Here is a 19,533-nt window from a genome sequence, read left to right as displayed (position 1 = left end):
AAAATTTTTTTTTAATGTTTATTATTCTTAAGAGAGAGAAAAACAGAGCACAAGAGGGGAAGGGGCAGAGAGAAAGGGAGACATAGCATCTGAAGCAGGCTTCTGGCTCTGAGCTGTCAGCACAGAGCCTGATGCGAGGCTTGACCTCACGAACTGTGATCATGACCTGAGCCAAAGTCAGATGCTTAACTGACTGAGCCACCCAGGCTCATTTGGGTTGTTTCAAGCTTTGTGGCAATTATGAATAAAAGTGCTTATGAACATTCACGTATGTTTTCCTTGTGCTCGAGTAAATAGCGGGGAGTGGAATCGGGTAAAATATCCAGAAGTGAAATTGCTGGGTCATAAGGTAGATGTATGTTTAACTTTATGAGAAGCTGCCAGATGACCCGCCAAATCGACTGTGCCGTCTGACTCTCCCACCAGCTGCAACCCCAGCTGCTCTCCATTCTCACCAGTTGACACTGTCCAAGTCTTTTACTTGTTTGGCCCTTCTAACGGATGTTAAATGGTGGCCTCATTCTCTGTTTTTAGAAGTTTGCCTTTTTTAATTGTATTTTGTTGTTGTTGAAGTAGAGTTGATGTGTAATATTCTATTAGTTTCAGGTATGCACCACAGTGAATTGATCACTATGGTTTTTTTTTTAATTTTATTTTTTTAACGTTTTATTTATTTTTGAGACAGACAGAGACAGAGCATGAATGGGGGAGGGGCAGAGAGAGAGGGAGACACAGAATCCGAAGCAGGCTCCAGGCTCTGAGCTGTCAGCCCAGAGCCGGATGCGGGGCTCGAACTCACGGACCGCAAGATCGTGACCTGAGCTGAAGTCGGACGCTTAACCGACTGAGCCACCCAGGCGCCCCGATCATTATGGTTTTTTTTTTTTGTTGTTTTTTTTTTTAAATTTTTTTTCAACGTTTATTTATTTTTGGGACAGAGAGAGACAGAGCATGAACGGGGGAGGGGCAGAGAGAGAGGGAGACACAGAATCGGAAACAGGCTCCAGGCTCTGAGCCATCAGCCCAGAGCCCGACGCGGGGCTCGAACTCACGGACCGCGAGATCGTGACCTGGCTGAAGTCGGACGCTCAACCGACTGCGCCACCCAGGCGCCCCCGGATCATTATGGTTTTAATTTGCATTTTCCTGAAGGCTAATTATGTTGAGCACCTTTTCCTGTGTTTAGTGACTGTCTATCTTTTGGTGCATTTAAAAAAAATTTTTTTTTGCATTTATTTATTTTTGAGAGACAGCGTGAGCGGGGGAGGGGCAGAGAGAGAGAGACACACAGCATCTAAAGCAGGCTCCAGGCTCTGAGCAAGAGCCCAACACAGGGCTCGAACCCACCAACTGTGAGATCATGACCTGAGCCGAAGTCCGAAGCTTAACCGACTGAGCCACCCAGGTGTTCCCTTATTTTAGAGAGAGAGCAGGGGCAGAGGGAGAACAATAGAGAATCCTAAGCAGACTCCATGCTCCATGCAGAGGGGAGGGCTGGGGGGACAGCCCACATGGGTCTGACTCAGGGCTTGATCCCATGACCCTGGGATCATGACCTGAGCCGAAACTAATACGCAGCCGCTCAACCCTGACTGAGCCACCCAGGAGCCCCTAAAAAACCTGTCTTTTTATTGCCAATTTGTAAAAAGTCTTTATATTTCACAATAAGTTCTTCCTTAGATACTTATTGCAAAAAATACTGCCTACCTCAAGGTCATGAAGATATCTTTGATGTTTTCCTCTAGAATCTTTCTGGTTCTGAATTTTATGTTTAGGTCTGTGATTCAAACTGACTTAATTTTTGTGTAGAAACTGAGGTGGAGGTTGAGTTTCTTTTTTTTTGTTTTTGTTTTTGTTTTCCCTTTCTCAATAGAGCATACTCTGTTTAAAAAAAATGATTTTCCCCATTGAATTGAATTGGTGTTTTGGTCAAAACTCAGTTGACTGTATACGTGTGAGTATATATCTGGACTTTATTCTGTTCCATTGATCTACTGTCTGTCCTTACATAAGCACTACACTGTTTTGATGACTGTGGCTTTATAGTGAGTTTGAAGTCAGGTAGAACTAAGTACTTCAATTTTGCTCTTTTCCAAAATTGTTTTGAGGGGCACCTGGCTGGCTCAGTCAGAAGAACATGTGACTCTTGATCTCAGGGTCATCAGTTCAAGCCCCATGTTGGGTGTAGAGATTACTTAAAAATAAACTTACAAACAAAATTGCTTTGACCACTCTACATTCTTTACATTTCCACATACGTCTTAAATCAGCCCATCAGTTTCTTCAAAATGTCTGCTGAAATGTTGATAGGGATTGTGTTGAATCGAACGACCAATTTGGGATACATCTTAACTATACAGAGTTCCAGACCCAGGAACTCATGTAACTCTCTATTTTGGTTTTTGAGTTCTCTCAGCATGATTTTCGGTGTAAAACTCTTGCCTCTTTCATTAAATTCATTCCTGGTATTTGATGTTGTTTATGCTATTTAATATGGTGGTTTTTGTGATGTAATTTTCCATTTTTGTTGTTGTTATTATGTAGAAATACAATTAATTTTTGTACAATGGTTTTGTACGCTACAACCTTGTTGAATGTATTAGTTCTAGGTGTGTTTGTTTTGTTTTGGTAGATTCTGTCCCTACGGCGCTGCTACTATGGACTTTCATGACGGAGCGGGTAACAATGCCTGTGCTGAGAAGGAATGTGATGATTTATACTGGACAGCGTTTAACTTATGGTGTTTGGGCCCCACCCATCTCATTAAAACTGAGTCTTTGATGGGGAGGGGCCGTGTGCAGCATCTGTAGTTTTAAAGTTCCTGGGGAAATTCTAGAAGTGCAGTTAAGCACCCCTAATTTAGAAGGTGCCAGGCGGCAGACAGAGCCAAAGGCCACCCTTGCCGAAGGAGGCCAGGGTGGGTTGACCTGCTCGCTGGGTCTGAGGGAGCTTGTGGGCGAAGGCCGCGGCCACACCCTCTCCCGTCTTGGAAAAGGGCAGACGAGTTCCGGGTTCCCTTCGCGGCCAGGGCGAGTGGGAGGAGAGGGCCTCACCGACAGGAGCCTCCGCCTCTCCCTTCTGATAAACAGGCCGTAATAAATGCCATCACCGCCGGGGCTCATAGTCGCCTCCACTAACCCCGTGGAAAACCAGTCTACACCCTCACGTCCCCATCCCTCCGAGAGAGCCTTGGAGACACCAGAGTTATTCCCTGCAGGCTTTTCCAGGATGGACCGACCTCACCGGTTTCTGGCGAGGAAACCGAGGCCCTGAAGGGCCAGGGACTAGCGCAAAGCCGCCCCCCAAATCCGACCCTCTTCCCATCGCCCCTTCCAGGTACACGCAAATTAAAGAGGAGCTGGAGGAGCTGGACCGCATCACAGAGCAGACGCTCTACGACCTGTACAAATACAACTCCTCCAGCACCCTGGGGACCCACCCCCGCGGTCGTCGCGACTTGCGGGAGCCCTGGCCGCACCCCCTGCAGCGCCTGTGGGCCCCGGCCCCGCCCCCCGGGGCCCGCGGAGTCCGCAGCGCCGCCTCCAGCGTGCGGGACAATAACCCCCAAGTGAACAGGAAGGACTGGAAGGTCGGCTTCCAATTGGTAAGCCCCGCCCCCGGGGGCCCCGCCCCCGGCCTTCGGGTCCCGCCCCTCCTGGTTGCCCGGACCCTCCGGTTCTGCCCACTCCCCGACAGCACTCCCTTTCCGGACCCCGCCTTTGTTGCCTAGCGACGGGAGGCGGGACCTCGTCGGCCTGCTGGCAAAATACGTAACTAAATAACATCTCTCTGAACGCCAGCTTGTGGGGGTCTCCTCGTTGGGGCCTCTGTGGGAGGGTTTAAACGTCTGGAAGTCAAATCTGTGGCGGAAAAAGCACCTTTCTGAATCGTCAGCCCCCCACTGGTCGGGACTCCCGTGGGACCCTCCTGTATGGCAGGGAACTGGGGCTCTGCCTGCCTGAGATAGAGAATAAGGAATCAGTAAAATGAGAGACTTAAAAAAATTGTTTTAATAAAAAATAAAAGGGAGAGTAAGTGGAAGCGGGAGAGGAGCAGAGGGAAGAAGAGAGGCCCCCTTTGGGGAGAGTGGACCGCACAACCAGGAGACCTGAGTTCCAGTCCTAGCTCAGTCGCTAGGGCAAGCCTCTGGATTCCTCCGTCTTCCCATCAGTAAAGTGGGGAGATGAATCCTTGCTCCACCAACTGCTCCCTTAAGCCTAGGCTCTCCTGGTCCACTCTCTTCGGGGATTCAACTTCTGCCTTCTGTTCTTCTGCACTCTTGGCTCCCCACCCCAGTCCTCAGGACCTCAGACCACTCGTTCTTTGACGTTAGCCTGCCCTGCCACCTGTCCTCTGCTGCTGATCCTCTGATGCTCTCTGTGTTTAGTGCAACCGGAACAAATCGGACTGCTTTTACCAGACGTACTCGTCAGGGGTGGATGCAGTGAGGGAGTGGTACCGTTTCCACTACATCAACATTCTTTCTCGACTGCGGGACACTTCTCCATCCTCGGAGGAGGACATGCTGGACAACTTCATCTTTGCCTGTCGCTTCAACCAGGCCTCCTGCAATCAGGCGTGAGTCCCTCCTGCCTGGTTCTGTGCTCTCCACGGAGTCTTCTTTCTGAAGTCAGCCTGAGGCTCAGATGGGCAGCACCCAGGAAAGGCCTTTGGGCTAAATATATGCCTGCAGGGAGGAGGGGACGCATTGACGTCAGGTCTAAACTTCTGCCCCATGGATTATCCTGCAGGGCTGGGTCTGAGTGAGGCAGCCTAATATGCTGCCCTGGGAAGGCTGTAGTTGAGGTCTGGCTTTGAGAATCCAATGGCTGGAAGCATGGTTCTCCATCTTTCGAAGGCCCCTCTGTCACTAGCACCAAACTCACAGGTGCCCGGAAGGTCATCTTCTCAGATGAGGTGGACAGCAGTGGTTTGGAGGAAATAGCATGGGTTGAATGAAGGAGGGGACCTGAGTCACTGCTCTGGCTCTGTAACTTTCCGACCAGGTGACTCTGGGCATTTCACATCACTCTTCAGAGACTGTTTCTTTGTAAAATGCGGGGAAAATGAGATTCATTCATTGTGTATTCAGACAAATACTTTTTACTGTCTGGGCTGTGTGCCAGTCATTGTTTTAGGCATTTGGGACACATCAAACAGGGCAATGTATATAATCCGTGCCCTTCTGGCACTTTTACTCAAGTGATGAAGATGTTGATAACACCCGTCTCGAAGATGTTGATAACACCCGTCTCCACGTTCATGAGATACACGGGAGGGCATTTTGTAAACTGCAGTGAAAAATGGGTCTCTGTTGCTCGTGAACGGAACAGGTGAATGTGACTTGCCCTAGGCCACCAGGCCAGCCCTAAGGATCCTTCCCACTCAACTGCACTGCCCGCCAGGCATTCCCTCTGCTATAGATCCAGTCACAATGTCCTTGCAAAGAGGTCATGGCAGCTGGGCAGTTCTCTGAGGCTGTAGCCTCTGGCCCCTCCTACCCCACCCTTCCCCTCCCACTTCTCCTTGGTTTTCACCTTTTTGGGCAGGGTGCTGAGGCAGCCTCTCCACTCTCTAGGGGCCCTTCCCGCCCCCATCGCTGCAGAATGGCAGCAGGGCCAGGTGTCACCTGCTTCTGCCCCACCCTCACCTGGTGCACACACTCTGCTCTGCATAGGATTTTGTTGTTGTCTCCAATCTTCTTGTTTGTTTGAAGACAGGAGCTGCCTGCTGGGAAATGAGACAGTAGCAGGGCCTGGGCCCCAGTCATCGCACCCTGCCACTGGGTGTCTCTAATTGTCACCTTCCCACCAGTCCTCTTGCTCTGCCAGCCCCATGCTCCTACCTCCCCATCAACGGAAAGTCCGTAGTTCATCTCAGTCTTGATGGTTAGGTCACTTCCTTAGCTCAGAGCCTCATCATTTCCCACCTGGGTTACTATAATCCCTTCACCTCCCAGTATCTTTCTGCCGCCAAAGCCTCTCATTATTCTGCAACTCTTCCAGTTAGTCCTGCTCAAAATCCTCCACTGTCTCCTGTGGCCTCCAGAACCGAGGTGAAGCTCCTTATCGTGGCTTTCTCATCCCTCTCCTCCCCATGTCATCCTTTCTCCTTCTCTCTGTAATCTTTTCTCCAGTGACAGCTTGATTGAGATACAGTTCCCACACCACAAAAGTCATCCTTTACATGTATACCCTTCAGTGATTTTTTAGCATATTCACAGAATTGTGCAAGCCCTATCTAATTTTAGGACATTTTTCTCACCCCGAAAAGAAACCCTACACCTCCTAGCGGTCACTCCCGATTCCCTCCCCTCCTCCCAGCCCTGGAAACCAGGAATCTAGTGTCCATCTACGTGGATTGCCTATCGCGGGCGCTTCGTAGAAATGGAATCCTACACTATGCGGCCTTTGTTCCCGACTTCTTTCACTTAGCATCATGTTTTCAACGCTCATCCATGTTGCAACATGTGCCAGAACTTCATTCTTTTTATGGTTGGATAATATTCCATTGTGTGGATATCCCACCTTTGATTTATCTGTTCATCAGTTGATAGACATTTGGGTTGTTTCCACTTCTTGGCTATTACGAGTAATGTTGTTAAGAATATTCCCGTACCAGTTTTTGTAGGGATGTATGTTTTTATTTCTCTTATGTATATACCCAGGAGTGGAATTCCTAGGTCATGTGGTAATTCTATATTTTGAGCAACTCTCAGACGGTTTTCCAAGTGGCCGTGCTATTTTACATTCCCCGGGCAGTATATGAGGGTTCTAAATTCTCCCCACCTTCCGCTTGTTACTTTTTTTTTTTTAATGTTTATTCATTTTTGAAAGACAGAGACAGAGCACAAGCAGGGGTGGGGCGGAGAGAAAGGGGGACACAGAATCCGAAGCAGGCTCCAGGCTCTGAGCTGTCAGCACCAGAGCCCGACGCAGGGCTTGAACTCACGAACTGCGAGATCATGACCTGAGCCGAAGTTGGACGCTCAGCCAACTGAGCCACCCAGGTGCCCCTACTGTCTTTTTCACTTTAGCCACCTTAACGGATGCCTGTAACCTTAAGAGCAAATGTATACAGCTCTTACTAAGTGCTAGGCACCTTCCAAGTGTAATTTCAACCTCACAGCGCCCCTGTGAGGCAAGTCCTGTTCTTATCCCCATTTTACAGATGAGGAAACTACAGCATGGAGAGATTAAGTAACGTGGTTGGTCCCACAGCTAATACTTGTTAAAGCTAGGGTTTAAATATGGGTAGTTTAGTTCTGGAGTCTGTGCTCTTAACCCTCACGTTATATTGCTTCTCATATATTCTCCTATGGATATATAAGTGGTCATGTCTCGTTTCCCCTCTTGTTTTCCTAAGCTCTGTTTTTAAGATCCATCCATGTTGTTCCATCTAATCGGTTGATTCTACCTGCTGCATACCGTCCATGGTGTGTGTCCATCACATCGTACCTGGCTGTCCCCTCTCCCCCTGAGCTGGGCTTACAGGCCCTTCAGGACTGGCCTCTGTTCACTTCCGTAGCCTCTTCTTTCCTCCCTCCCTGAATCCTGCCTTAGCTCTGGAAATGCTGGCTTCCTAGCACTTCCTAGAATGTGCACCAGTATTTCATATCTCTAGGCCTTTGTTCTTCAAGGCCAGTGGAATATTCCAGATCATCCAGTTCCAGCCTCCTTGTTTTACAGATGAGAGTAAGCTTAGAAAAAATGACTTGCTCAAGGCCATCCCACCAGAACCCTCCCCCTCTCATATCTGTCCTGGGATCTGACCTTCCTCCGCTCAGCTCTGTGTTCACTACTGCTCTCACTGTCTCCCCTAACTCTGTCCCCTTCCATTTCTCCACTTCATTCATTCGACCACTGTTTATTAATGATCTTCTGTAGGGCCTGTAGGTCAAGAACTATTCAATTAACCCAGACATGATACAGAGATGAAGGAGATGTGACCCTTGTCCTCAAGGAGATCACAGTCCAAATGGGGAACTAAGATTTAGATTCACGAGAAGCTAGGGACACTGCCAAAGTCTTCGTAATGCAACAGAGTGACACAAGAGAGGTCACAAGGCCAGTGAGGTCAGGTGGCCTGGTGGGGAGGAGACTGCGTTAGAAGGTAGATGACCTGTGTTTGAGTCTCAAGTTTGTCATCACGGTGTGACCTTGGGCAGCTACTTGACCTCTCTGAGCCCTAGCTTCCTCTTCTGTGACGTGGGGATGATGCCCTCACAGGCTGTTGGTTGGAGTGGCTGAGGGAACATGGGGAAAGCTTCTAGCACATAGTAGGTGATCAGGAAACAATGGTCACTGAAAGTCCCGCTCTCTCTGACCCACCCACTCCCCAACTTTCTTTTTTGACTCTGCTTTTTCTCTCTCCCGGATAGGAATTACTCCCACTTTCACCACCCGATATATGGGAACTGCTACACTTTCAATGGCAAGAACAACTCTAACCTCTGGATGTCTTCCATGCCTGGGATCAAAAATGGTGAGCAAGCCCTTATTTCCTCAACCCCTGTGCCTCAGCACTTCTCACGGCCCTGCCCACCCACAGTTACCCACCTTGTGTTCATGTCCCAGACATGCTGTGTGCCTCTGGGCCTCCCCACAACGTGCCCGTCTGCATCCTGGAAGGAGTCCTCTCTGTTCCCATGGGTACCACAAAGTCCTTTCCAGGTGTTATAGGAATCTTGTCCCAGTTCTTCCTGCCCACCCCTGAATCCAGCCCGGGGGCTGCCAAATCCCTATGTAGGTCTTCTTGGCCTTGCCCTCTGTGGAGCATTAGAAACTAGGCGCGTGGAAGGGGCTTTCCATCCCCCAACGCTCCTCACCTCCCCCACTCCACTCCCTCTGCACCCCTAGGTCTGTCCCTGACGCTGCGCACAGAGCAGAATGACTTCATCCCGCTGCTGTCCACAGTGACCGGGGCCAGGGTCATGGTGCATGGGCAGGATGAGCCTGCCTTCATGGACGATGGCGGCTTTAACTTGAGGCCTGGTGTGGAGACCTCCATCAGTATGAGGAAGGCAAGAGAGGGCCGGGAAGATGGCAGGGGAGGTGACTCACCAGCCAGAAGACTATAGAGGGAGATCGTGTGGGGTGGGCCTGAGGCAGGTGGCCGTCTTCAGAAGCAGAGTTAGGGGCAAGGGGCTGGCAGAAGTAGGGACCTGAGGAGGAACCTTGGGTGAGTGTGCTGAGAAGGGTTCAGGATGTGCTTAGGGTTCCGGGGGTGCTCTGGAGCCAGTGTCCTTGAAAGTAGCACCCAGATGGGCGTTGGGGGCTGCTGGGCGTGTTTTGAAATGGTGAGGCAGACAGGAGAGGCTGGTAGGTGCGAGATACAAATGGCCTGGACCTGAGGGAAGGTGGAGAATTCAGGAAGAGGTCTGGGCCATTTGCTCTGACTTCTGACCTCTGATTTCTTTGTGTGTGGGGGTTTGCAGGAAGCCCTGGACAGACTTGGGGGCGACTATGGTGACTGTACCAAGAATGGCAGTGAAGTCCCCGTGGAGAACCTTTATCTTACCAAGTATACACAGCAGGTGAGACCAGCCCGTTTCTATGGCGACCATCTCCCAGGCCTGCCCTGTTGGTCAGTCCAAGTTGGAGGTGTGTGTGTGTGTGTGTGTGTGTGAGCGAACGGGACAGGTGGAGAGAGGGGTACAAGTATGGTGAAGAGCATTGTTTGTCCTCCCCTTTCCTGCCTCTTTTGGGCTGTGTGTGGGGAGAGCAGGTCTGAACCCCCTTTCCTGTCACTCCTGTGTCCCCCAGGTGTGTATCCACTCATGCTTCCAGGACAGCATGATCAAGGAGTGTGGCTGTGCCTACATCTTCTATCCGTTGCCCAAGAACGCGGAGTTCTGTGACTACAGGAAGCATAATTCCTGGGGTGAGACCACAGGGAGCCCCTGGCCGGCCCCTCTGCCCCAGGACTCTCACAGACTTCCCTCTCAGACCCTCTGTGACCCTCATTCTCCCTCTGTCCTGCGCTCCAGCCCCTCCGTTTCCTGTCACTCCATCTCTCCCCTCTATCCCCTTCCTCCCTCGGGCTTCTCTCTCTGGGTTTTGGCTTCTGTGTGTTTATAGAGAAAGGCCCCATTTAAAAATAACCTGCAGCAGAAGGAAGGAGGAGCACGTGAAGAAAACCTTGCTCACTCCACACTCTGCCTGTAGCTTCCCTGTCTCACTCTTCCGGTGCCGGGAGAGGCACAGGACAGCTCACCAGGTGCAGGAAGAAAATACTAGAAGTTAGATGTATCTATCTCATTCCCTAACATCTTCCATTTTATATATGTTTTATAATGTACTTAATGGATCAATTCTATAGTAGCAAGTTTGTAATTTATAAATCAAATACATATGTTGGAGTTACTTAAGACCTTTTTACCTACAGGTGGGCACAATCAAAAAAAGTTTGGAGAGCACTGAGATCTCCTTTTTTTTTTTTTTTTTTTTAATGTTAATGTATTTTTGAGACAGAGAGAGACACACAGCATGAGCAGGGAAAGGGCAGAGAGAGAGGGAGACACAGAATGTGAAGCAGGCTCCAGGCTCTGAGCTGTCAGCACAGAGCCCAACACGGGTCTTGAACTCACGAACTGTGAGATCATGACCTGAGCCGAAGTCGGATGCTTAACCGACTGAGCCACCCAGGCGCCCCTGAGATCTCCTTTTTTTTTTTTTTTTTTTAATTTTTTTTTCAACGTTTATTTATTTTTGGTACAGAGAGAGACAGAGCATGAACGGGGGAGGGGCAGAGAGAGAGGGAGACACAGAATCGGAAACAGGCTCCAGGCTCTGAGCCATCAGCCCAGAGCCCGACGCGGGGCTCGAACTCACAGACCGCGAGATCGTGACCTGGCTGAAGTCGGACGCTTAACCGACTGCGCCACCCAGGCGCCCCGAGATCTCCTTTTTAATCCTGGATTAGGAGTAGACAGATCCCTGTTCCTTTCCACTATAGCGGAGTTATGCCCCATGGAGGCTCTGTGGTAGGAAGCTGAGAGAAAGGAAATCCCAAACAAGAAACTGGAAAGTAGAGGGTTAGAAATCCTGGTGCACAGGCTCTCAACTGGCGCCTGTGACCTGAGGGTCCTCCTGTCTGGCTCCCTTGGGCCCAGCTCTCCCTCTGCTGGTGGCCACTGCTGGAGGAGATGAACCTCCACACCTCTGAGGGGACGGGACAGACTGCCTCTCTTGGTTCTGTCCCTGTGGATCTTCCTGCCTCCTCCCTTCCCTGGGTCTGCTCCACACAGCTCTCTCCCCTGCCCTGCATTTGGTTCCCATCTCTCCCACCTTATGTCAGAGCACATCAGAGCTGGAGGTACACTCAGGGGCCCAGGGGGAAGTCGTCATGTCATGTCTGAGGATGAGGAGGATGTGCAGAGCAGGGACTCCCTGCCCCCTGCTCCCCGCTGCCCCCAAACAATGATTTCTAAGTGCTTGTGAGTTTGAGGATCTGTGAGAGGAAAAATAACAATGCTGGTGGCTGAGAAGCCGTGGGGATGGGGAGAGGAACAGTCTCCCAAGGACTGTTTACTCCCCAGAGGAAGGGACCCAGCTGCTCCTCATGCTTCACCGTTCCAGACCCCCAGCCCTTGTAGATGGAGGGATTTGGGTCAGAAATGGAGAAGGACTTCTGGACCAGGCAACTAAAAGTAGCAAGAATGACACAATAGAACATACTTACTTAGAACTTGGCGAATAGGGAAGGGAGGTCCATAGACTCATTCTCCCCACCCTTTTTTTTTTTTTTAGGTAGCAACTCAATTGAGATAATTTCTATCCCAAGTAATTCACCCATTTGATTTTAGTATAGTTTTAGTTCAGTATAATCACGGAGCTGTACAGTAGTGGCCGGTCAACTTTAGAACATTTCCATCACTCCACAAAGAAACTTCTTACCCATCAGCACTCTCTGAGCTTCCCATCCTCTGCACCCATAGCCCCCCACCTCACCCCCAGAAACTACTAATCTACTTTCTGTCTCTACAGATTTTCTTGTCCTGGGCATTTCATATAAATAGAATCATCTGTGGTCCTTTGTGACTGGCTTCTTGTATTTAGCACAGCATTTTCTTCTTTTCTTTTTTCTTTTTTTTAGCACACCATTTTCAAAGTTCATCCAGCTTGTAGCATCTGTCAGTACTTTGTTTTTATGGCTGAATAATGTTCCATTGTACAGGTTCGTCACGTGTGTTTATCCATTCATCAGTGGATGGACATTTGGGTTGTTTCTATTTCCTGTTTCCATTTTGTGTGTGAACATATGTTTTCAGTTCTCTTGGGTATATACCTAGGAGTGGAGTTTCTGGGTCATATCATAACTCTGTGCTCAACATTTTGAGGAACTGCCAGACTCTTCCAAAGTGGCCACACCATTTTATGTTCCCAGGAGCAATAGAGGAGCATTCTAGTTTCTCCACATCCTCACCAATACTTACTTACTTATTTATTTTTAATAGCCATCCTGGTGGGTGTGAAGTCCATCTCATTGTGGTTTAATCTCATGATTCTTCCATAACAATTGTTCCCAGTTTTCCTTTTGACTTTTATTTTAGAGAGAGAAAGAGAGAGAGAAAGAGCGTGAGGGAGAGAGTATGAGTAGGGGAGAGGGGCAGAGGGAGAGAGAGAGGGAGAATCCTAAACAGGGTTCAGTCCCATGACCCCGAGCCATCAATCAGTGAGCTAGATGTTCAGGTGACTGAGCTACTCAGGCACCCCTCTTTTTGAATTTTAGAATTTTGTCCATATCCTACTCATCTTTACATAGATGAGTCCTGGGTTGTTTTTTGCTTTTTGTTTTTTTTCCTTACATAGCTTCATTTTTTCAACATTTTCGGTGTTGCCACTCAGGAGACATCACTGTAATGCTACTTGTGATGTGGGAATCCACATATCTTGGGAGACCTCTTGGGTTCGGGGTGCAGAAGGTTGAGGTGCCCTAGGGAAATGGGCATCTCTCTGCACCCACAGGTTACTGTTACTATAAGCTCCAGGATGCCTTTTCCTCAGACCGCCTGGGATGTTTCACCAAGTGCCGGAAGCCGTGCAGGTGAGTGTCCCCTTCCCCTGGGGCACAGGTTGGGCAGCTAGCCACTTGGCTGGGTGGGAGAACCCCACCCCCATCACTGAGCTCCTTTCTCCATCCCCAGTGTGACCAGCTACCAGCTCTCTGCTGGTTACTCACGATGGCCCTCAGTGACATCCCAGGTAATGTGGGGAAGGGGAGGGATACGAGGGAGAGGGGATGTGTGTGTGTGTGTGTGTGTGTGTGTGTGTAACACTGTGGTCTTTTCTGGGTGTATGTGTGTATATGGATGTGTTTGATCCCACCCCCCACCCTGTAAGCCTGAAGAGTATGGGGTGACCCCATTGACACCCCCATTCTTTTCTAGGACTGGATCTTCCAGATGCTATCCCGACAGAACAATTATACTATCAACAACAAAAGGTCAGTCCTACCCTGATCCAGCTGAGGGGGACGAATCCTTGGGAGGGAAAACTGATCTGGGAAGAGAGGAGGGTGTTTGTAAGGGTTTGAGAAGTGAATCCATCGCCATTTCTCCCTCCCTTCTCCCTGACTCCAAAGAAATGGGGTCGCCAAACTCAACATCTTCTTCAAGGAGCTGAACTACAAAACCAATTCTGAGTCTCCCTCTGTCACGGTATGTCCTTGCAGTTCTCTTGGAGATCTTGGCGGGTGTCTGTCAGAGAAAACAAGGGGGTGCCTCTGTGGGGCCGGAAGGTCTGGGCCTTGAGGGCAGGGGACCAAGGAAAGGGAGGGCGAAGGTGAGGTTGCAGAGGTTGGAAGAAGGGGAGCTTGGCTGGGGAATGAAGTCTTTGGGTGTGGTGGTGGGGGGGGGGGGAAGGATGCGCCAGATGGGTATGACTAGGACAGAAGGGGTCCAGGGGACCACCAGGAGGCTGAAAGGGGTGAGGGAGGACCTCAGGGAGGGAGGGATGGGGCTCTTCTTCTAGAGCCCACCCAGGGCCCTCTGCCCCAGTGATCAATGTGCCTTTCTCCCTCACAGATGGCCACTCTCCTGTCCAACCTGGGCAGCCAGTGGAGCCTGTGGTTCGGCTCCTCGGTGCTGTCTGTGGTGGAGATGGCTGAACTCATCTTTGACCTCCTGGTCATCACGTTCCTCATGCTGCTCCGGAGGTTCCGAAGCCGATACTGGTCTCCAGGCCGAGGGGGCAGGGGTGCCCAGGAAGTGGCCTCCACTCCAGCTTCTTCCCTCCCGTCCCATTTCTGCCCTCGCTCCACATCCCCACCAGGCCCTGCTACCTCCCCGGCCTTGATGGCCCCTCCGCCTGCCTATGCCACTCTGGGTCCCTGCCCATCTCCATCCAACTTGGTGGAGGCCAGCTCCTCTGCCTATACTCTGGGGGAGCCTTGAGAGGGAAGGAAAGTGCCCTCCCCTCCCAAGGCAGGCGCTTCCCCTGGTGGGAGGGGAGCAGGCTTGGCAGGATTAAAGAATGTCTTGGGACTTCCTCTCAGAGCTGCCTAACTGCCTTTGGTGTGGGGGAGGGAAGCAGGGTGGATAAGGGGCTACAGAAATTGCCCAGGAAACGGGGGCCAGGGAACCTGCCCATAATTGCCCTGGCTTCTGTCCTGGTCCTTCCTCTAGAAGACTCTGATTTCCCTACCCAAGTGCAAACAAGTCTCCTTTTCCCTGGGATCAGCCAAGCCAAACTTGGAGCTTAGACAAGGAACCTTCCTAGGAAACCACTGGCGACCGGAAACAAAACACAAGCAAGGGCACACAAAGGCATGCACAGGTTTCCTATCCAAAGATGACTGAAGCCAACCCCGGGCCTGGCCACACTGCTTTCCAGTGACACAGACATTTGATCCTCTTCTTGAACTTGAGTGGGGAACCCCACCCAAAAGCCCCCTTTGTTCGTTCTTGGGCAATTCCCCTTCCTAGGGCAGGGGCCGGAGCAGACCAATGTAGTCAAGGCTTAGCCATTCCTAGTTGGCTCCAGGCCTTTTCCAGCCTCATCTAGCCTGTGCCCCCACGGAGCCGTACCCCAATGCCTCTGTGTCTTTCATACCTCTACATATTTGCTCAAGCTACTTCCTCGGCCTGGAAGCTTTCCACACCATCTGGAGAACTCCTGTGTATCCCTTAGAACCCTACTCAGACACCTCTACTTCTGTGAAGCCTTCTGCCCTTTCTTGTCTGCCCCAGATTTGCTCACTTCCCTCTCCCCTGGCCTCCCATAGCACAGCATAACGTCTCTTGGGGTGCTGATGTTGCATCATACCTTCTTGTTCACTTGTGTCTGCCTCCCCAGCTAGACTGTGAGCTCCTTGTGGTCAGGGAATGAATCTTGTTCATTTATGTATCCTCAGGGTCTAGCCCAGTGTCCCGCTTGGAGCAAGTAGGCAGGTGCTCAACAAATGTATGTTGCATAAGGAATGTCTGGAGGGCTGTATGGGGGTAGGGAGTGGATGCAAGTCCCTGGGCCCCAGACTTCCATACCCCTTGGCTTCACTATGGAAGGGTCCATGCTTCAGGGGCATTGGCAGAGACAAACTTTGCTGCCAGCTCCTCCATGGGCGTTGCTGAGCACGTGCTAGGTGCCCATCACCAGGTTAGGGTGCAAGAGCGAAGTCATGGTGCTGCTCTCCTTGGGAGACCTACTGGGCAGTGCTCAGGATGACTTACCATCGTCCACTGTCTGGACTTTCTTGTCCTCCCCAACTTTACTTACTGTCATCAGTAATCCTCCTCTGTGATCACTGAGTGCCACCTTCCATGCAGCTGTAAGATAAAGCCCTCACCTGCCCACCTCCCCATCAACTGTCCGGTAGTGGGGGTGGTGTGGGAGGATGAGACTCAGGCCAGTTTCTTCTGGAACTTCAAAGCCTGCTATGCTGTATTCTCTCATCATTGCAGAGAGAGCAGCAGCAGCAGCAATCCCCCCCGCCACGCCGCTTTTAATAAAGGATAAACTGAGGGGTGTGTGAGTTGAACCCCAGTTTTGGGAACCCTGGTTCCTTTCTCCAGCATCAGACCTGGCATCCGGAAGTTACTATTCCTCGTCATCTTTGGGGACACTTCCCTTGCTGCCTTGGTCTTACCCCTCTCAGTTACAATCTCCCTGTCCTGGGGGCCATGGGAACCTTGGGGAAAGAGGGGGAGATGGTGAAGGGAGTGGAGAGGTAAGAAAGGTTGTGACCAGGAACTGACGTGAGGACTTCTGACTTCCCTTTCCTGAACTCAAACTGATGGGGGGAAATGGTGGTGTCACAACCACCATTGGTGTCCAATGGTGTCCTCGTCTGAGCCCTCTTGTCTGCTTTCTGCCGCAGCCCAGCCTGGGCCTTGCCCCTCCCCAGGCCCAGCCCTTCTCCTCTGGCAGACTTCATTATGGATGATGGCAATCAGTTCCTCTACCCCCACCACCCACCCCTACTAACCATGCTGGAGTTTCCTTATCTCCATGCCCTATCTGTACGTACCGGTGGACCCCATGGTTTAGGAGTTAGAATTGGTGTCAGAGAAGAAAGGCTTTAGGTTGCCTCCTTTTCCGTCTAGGGCAGGTTAGCAGGTGAAGTGACTTGCCCAAGTTCATGATTCTTACAGACCCAGCTTGGAGCCAGGTCTCCTGCTATGACCCACCATGTCTCCGTGCCACACATGGAGTTGGATGGCAGGGCTGGGGCTGGAACCCACGTCACCTTGACTTGGAATCCAGTGCCTTTGCGATCACTCTGTGCTGCTGTGGGGGTGTGTGCGACATGTGATGGGGAGGGGTCTCTGCTCTTCTGTCTTTATCCATTGCTCTACAAGCCATAACGGCCAATTCCATCATCCCCTAGTCGCCCCTCTGCTATTTCCCCATCTCTCCATTCTCTCCCTCCATTATTTCTTTTTTGCCCTGGAAGGATTATGGCTACTTTCTCACCTCCTCCATGAGATTAGTTCGCCTTTCATAATCCTTTTTTTTTTTTTTTTTAAGTTTTTATTTATTTTTGTAGTAATCTCTATACCCACGGTAGGACTTGAACTCCTGACCTGGAGATCAAGATTTGCATCCTCTTCCTACCGAGCCAGCCAGGCACCCCAGCCCTTCATGTTCTTACAAGCATCCATCCCTCACCATTTGTTTCAACGTTTATTTTTGAGAGACAGAGAAAGACAGAGAACGAGCAGGGGAGGGGCAGAGAGAGAGAGGAAGAGACAGAATCTGAAGCAGGCTCCAGGCTCTGAGCTGTCAGCACAGAGGCCAACACAGGGCCATTGGGGCTCTAACTCACAAGCCATGAGATCATGACCTGAGCCGAAGTCAGTTGCTGCACCGACTGAGCCACCCAGGTTCCCCAAACCATTTTTTAAAAACAGAATTTATTGGGGCGCCTGGGTGGCTCAGTCGGTTGAGCGTCCGACTTCAGCTCAGGTCACGATCTCGCGGTCCGCGAGTTCGAGCCCCGCGTCGGGCTCTGGGCTGATGGCTCAGAGCCTGGAGCCTGCTTCCGATTCTGTGTCTCCCTCTCTCTCTGCCCCTCCCCCGTTCATGCTGTGTCTCTCTCTGTCTCAAAAATAAATAAAAACATTAAAAAAAATAAAAACAGAATTTATTGAACAAATTAATATCATATTTTTCAAAATTTAAAGTAAATACACATTTATCCTAAACAATGAAAGAAACTCTCTTTTTGCACCAGGCTACATATAATGGCTTTGACAACTGACACAGACTATTAAAAATTCCTTGTAACACTAAAAATTAGGACGTTAAAGTTATTAATTGTGAATACTCTTAATTGTGCAACTCTTTTTTTTATTAAAAAATTTTTGTGTTTATTTTTGAGGGAGAGACAGAGAGCTAGCAGGGGAGAGGCAGAGAGAGAGGGAGACACAGAATCTGAAGCAGGCTCCAGGCTCTGAGCTGTCAGCACAGAGCCCAACGTGGGGCTCGAACTCACAAACCGTGAAATCATGACCTGAGCTGAAGTCAGTGTTTGACGGACTGAGCCACTCAGGCGCGACTAATTGTGCAACTCTTAACATTGCTACCACTTATTGAATGCTTCATATATGGTAAGCACTTTTTTCTTCAGAAGCTGGAGGATGGGGTGGAGTGAAGTCAGCCAGAGAGAGGTGGGAGGCATCTGAGCTCCACTGTCATCTACAGATGTCCTACTCTTGGGATCAAAAAGGGGAGGCCAGGGAGAGCCAGGGAGTGTGGAGTCTAAGGTGTGGGGTCAGCTGGAAGATCAAGGGGAGAGGGAACCAGGAGCTCTGATTCCAAGTCACAAAGACCTAGGACCTCACCCTCCAGTCTCCCTGCGTTTCTAGCAACCTCAGTAGATGGAGGACCTTGGGCCTGGATGGGGTATAGTGAAGGTCATTGTGCCCATAGGATATTTGGGTGAATGTTGTAGCCTTGTTGTGGGATTCATCTGGGAGAGACCCTGCACAAATGGGGGGTGGCATGAAATACCCAGAGTCAGAGTGTGGTGTCTGACTCAAGGGGACGGATAGAAAAGTGGCAATGTGTCTATCATAGCAAAATGGGCCCTTGGACTGAAGTTGGGGCTCGGGGGTTTCAGCTGGCGGTGCAGAGAACATGCCTTGTGTGTCCCCAGGCCTCGGTTTTCTCTGAGACTTCGCCTCAGGTCATGATCTCACGGGTTGTGAGTTTGAGCCCTGTGTTGGGCTCTGTGCTGACAGCTCGGAGCCTGGAGCCTGCTTCGGATTCTGTGTCTCCCTCTCTCTGCCTCTCCCCCACTAGCTCTCTGTCTCTCTCTCAAAATTAAACATAAAAAAATTTTAAATAAAAAAAAGAATCACACGATTAATCTATAAAACAAGGTGCTGCAGCAGATTATGTCTAAGGTCAATTTGGATTGATGTATCAGAGTATTTGGGAAAGGGGGCACTGAGAATATACTGGTAATACCTGATCCAGGTATCTGTGATTTTCACGATTAATGATCTCATCAAGCCTCATGACAGCATTTTCCCCATGTAGGTGGGCTAGGCATTGTTACTGTCAATAAAGGAGGCTTGGTGGAGATTTTGCGTTCGTTTTTTTTTTTTTTTTTTTTTTTTTTTTTTTTTTGCGGAGAGCCACATCAGCGCCTGGGGGGTCCCAGCCCGGCAGAGAGTGAATGAGCACCAGATTGGGGGGGGGGGGTGGGGTATCAGGGCCCCAGTGAGGGCAGAAAACTAGGGTTTGGGTTTACTCCAAGTTTGAGTTTGGGTCGGAGGGGTAAATTCCCAAGAAAGCGAGAGATTTGGGGTGTCGGTGGAGAACTCTGGGGCTAAGGGAAGAGTTCTTAAGGAACACCGAGTACCTGTCATGGATCATATGCTTACCTGTCCTGTCTCAGTCAGTCCTTACAGTAACCCCATGAGCTAGGTGCTCTCTCTCCATTTCACAAACTGGAAAACAGACCCACAGAATGTTGGTTATTTGTCCCAGACCACCCAGCTCAAAGGCAGAGGATTCTGAACTGAAACCCAGCGAGTTTGACTCCAAAGCCCTGAATCGTTCCAGTGGTGTTCACGTGGGGAAGGCC

The 19,533-nt window shown here is 50.3% G+C and overlaps 1 protein-coding gene across 4 annotated transcripts in view; it reads left to right on the top strand.

Annotated features, from left to right (window-relative positions):
- The window catches only part of SCNN1A (sodium channel epithelial 1 subunit alpha), a 30,957-nt gene extending 16,462 nt beyond the window's left edge, over positions 1-14,495 (top strand). For all 4 annotated transcript variants that reach the window (XM_045467176.1, XM_045467177.1, XM_045467178.1 and 1 more), the window contains 11 exons: positions 3,337-3,604; positions 4,388-4,578; positions 8,381-8,484; positions 8,859-9,022; positions 9,437-9,535; positions 9,765-9,882; positions 12,969-13,047; positions 13,148-13,205; positions 13,391-13,446; positions 13,585-13,660; positions 14,027-14,495. In XM_045467176.1, coding sequence (XP_045323132.1) covers positions 3,337-3,604; positions 4,388-4,578; positions 8,381-8,484; positions 8,859-9,022; positions 9,437-9,535; positions 9,765-9,882; positions 12,969-13,047; positions 13,148-13,205; positions 13,391-13,446; positions 13,585-13,660; positions 14,027-14,395 — 1,582 coding nt within the window. In that variant the 3' untranslated portion in view covers positions 14,396-14,495. The remainder of the gene's footprint in view (positions 1-3,336; positions 3,605-4,387; positions 4,579-8,380; positions 8,485-8,858; positions 9,023-9,436; positions 9,536-9,764; positions 9,883-12,968; positions 13,048-13,147; positions 13,206-13,390; positions 13,447-13,584; positions 13,661-14,026) is intronic.
- The last annotated feature ends 5,038 nt before the right edge of the window (positions 14,496-19,533 follow it).

Source organism: Leopardus geoffroyi, chromosome B4 (genome assembly GCF_018350155.1).
Source record: "Leopardus geoffroyi isolate Oge1 chromosome B4, O.geoffroyi_Oge1_pat1.0, whole genome shotgun sequence".
Taxonomy (NCBI): domain Eukaryota; kingdom Metazoa; phylum Chordata; class Mammalia; order Carnivora; family Felidae; genus Leopardus; species Leopardus geoffroyi.
Note: the sequence above shows the minus strand (reverse complement) of the source record. Positions and strands in the feature narration are given on the sequence as shown.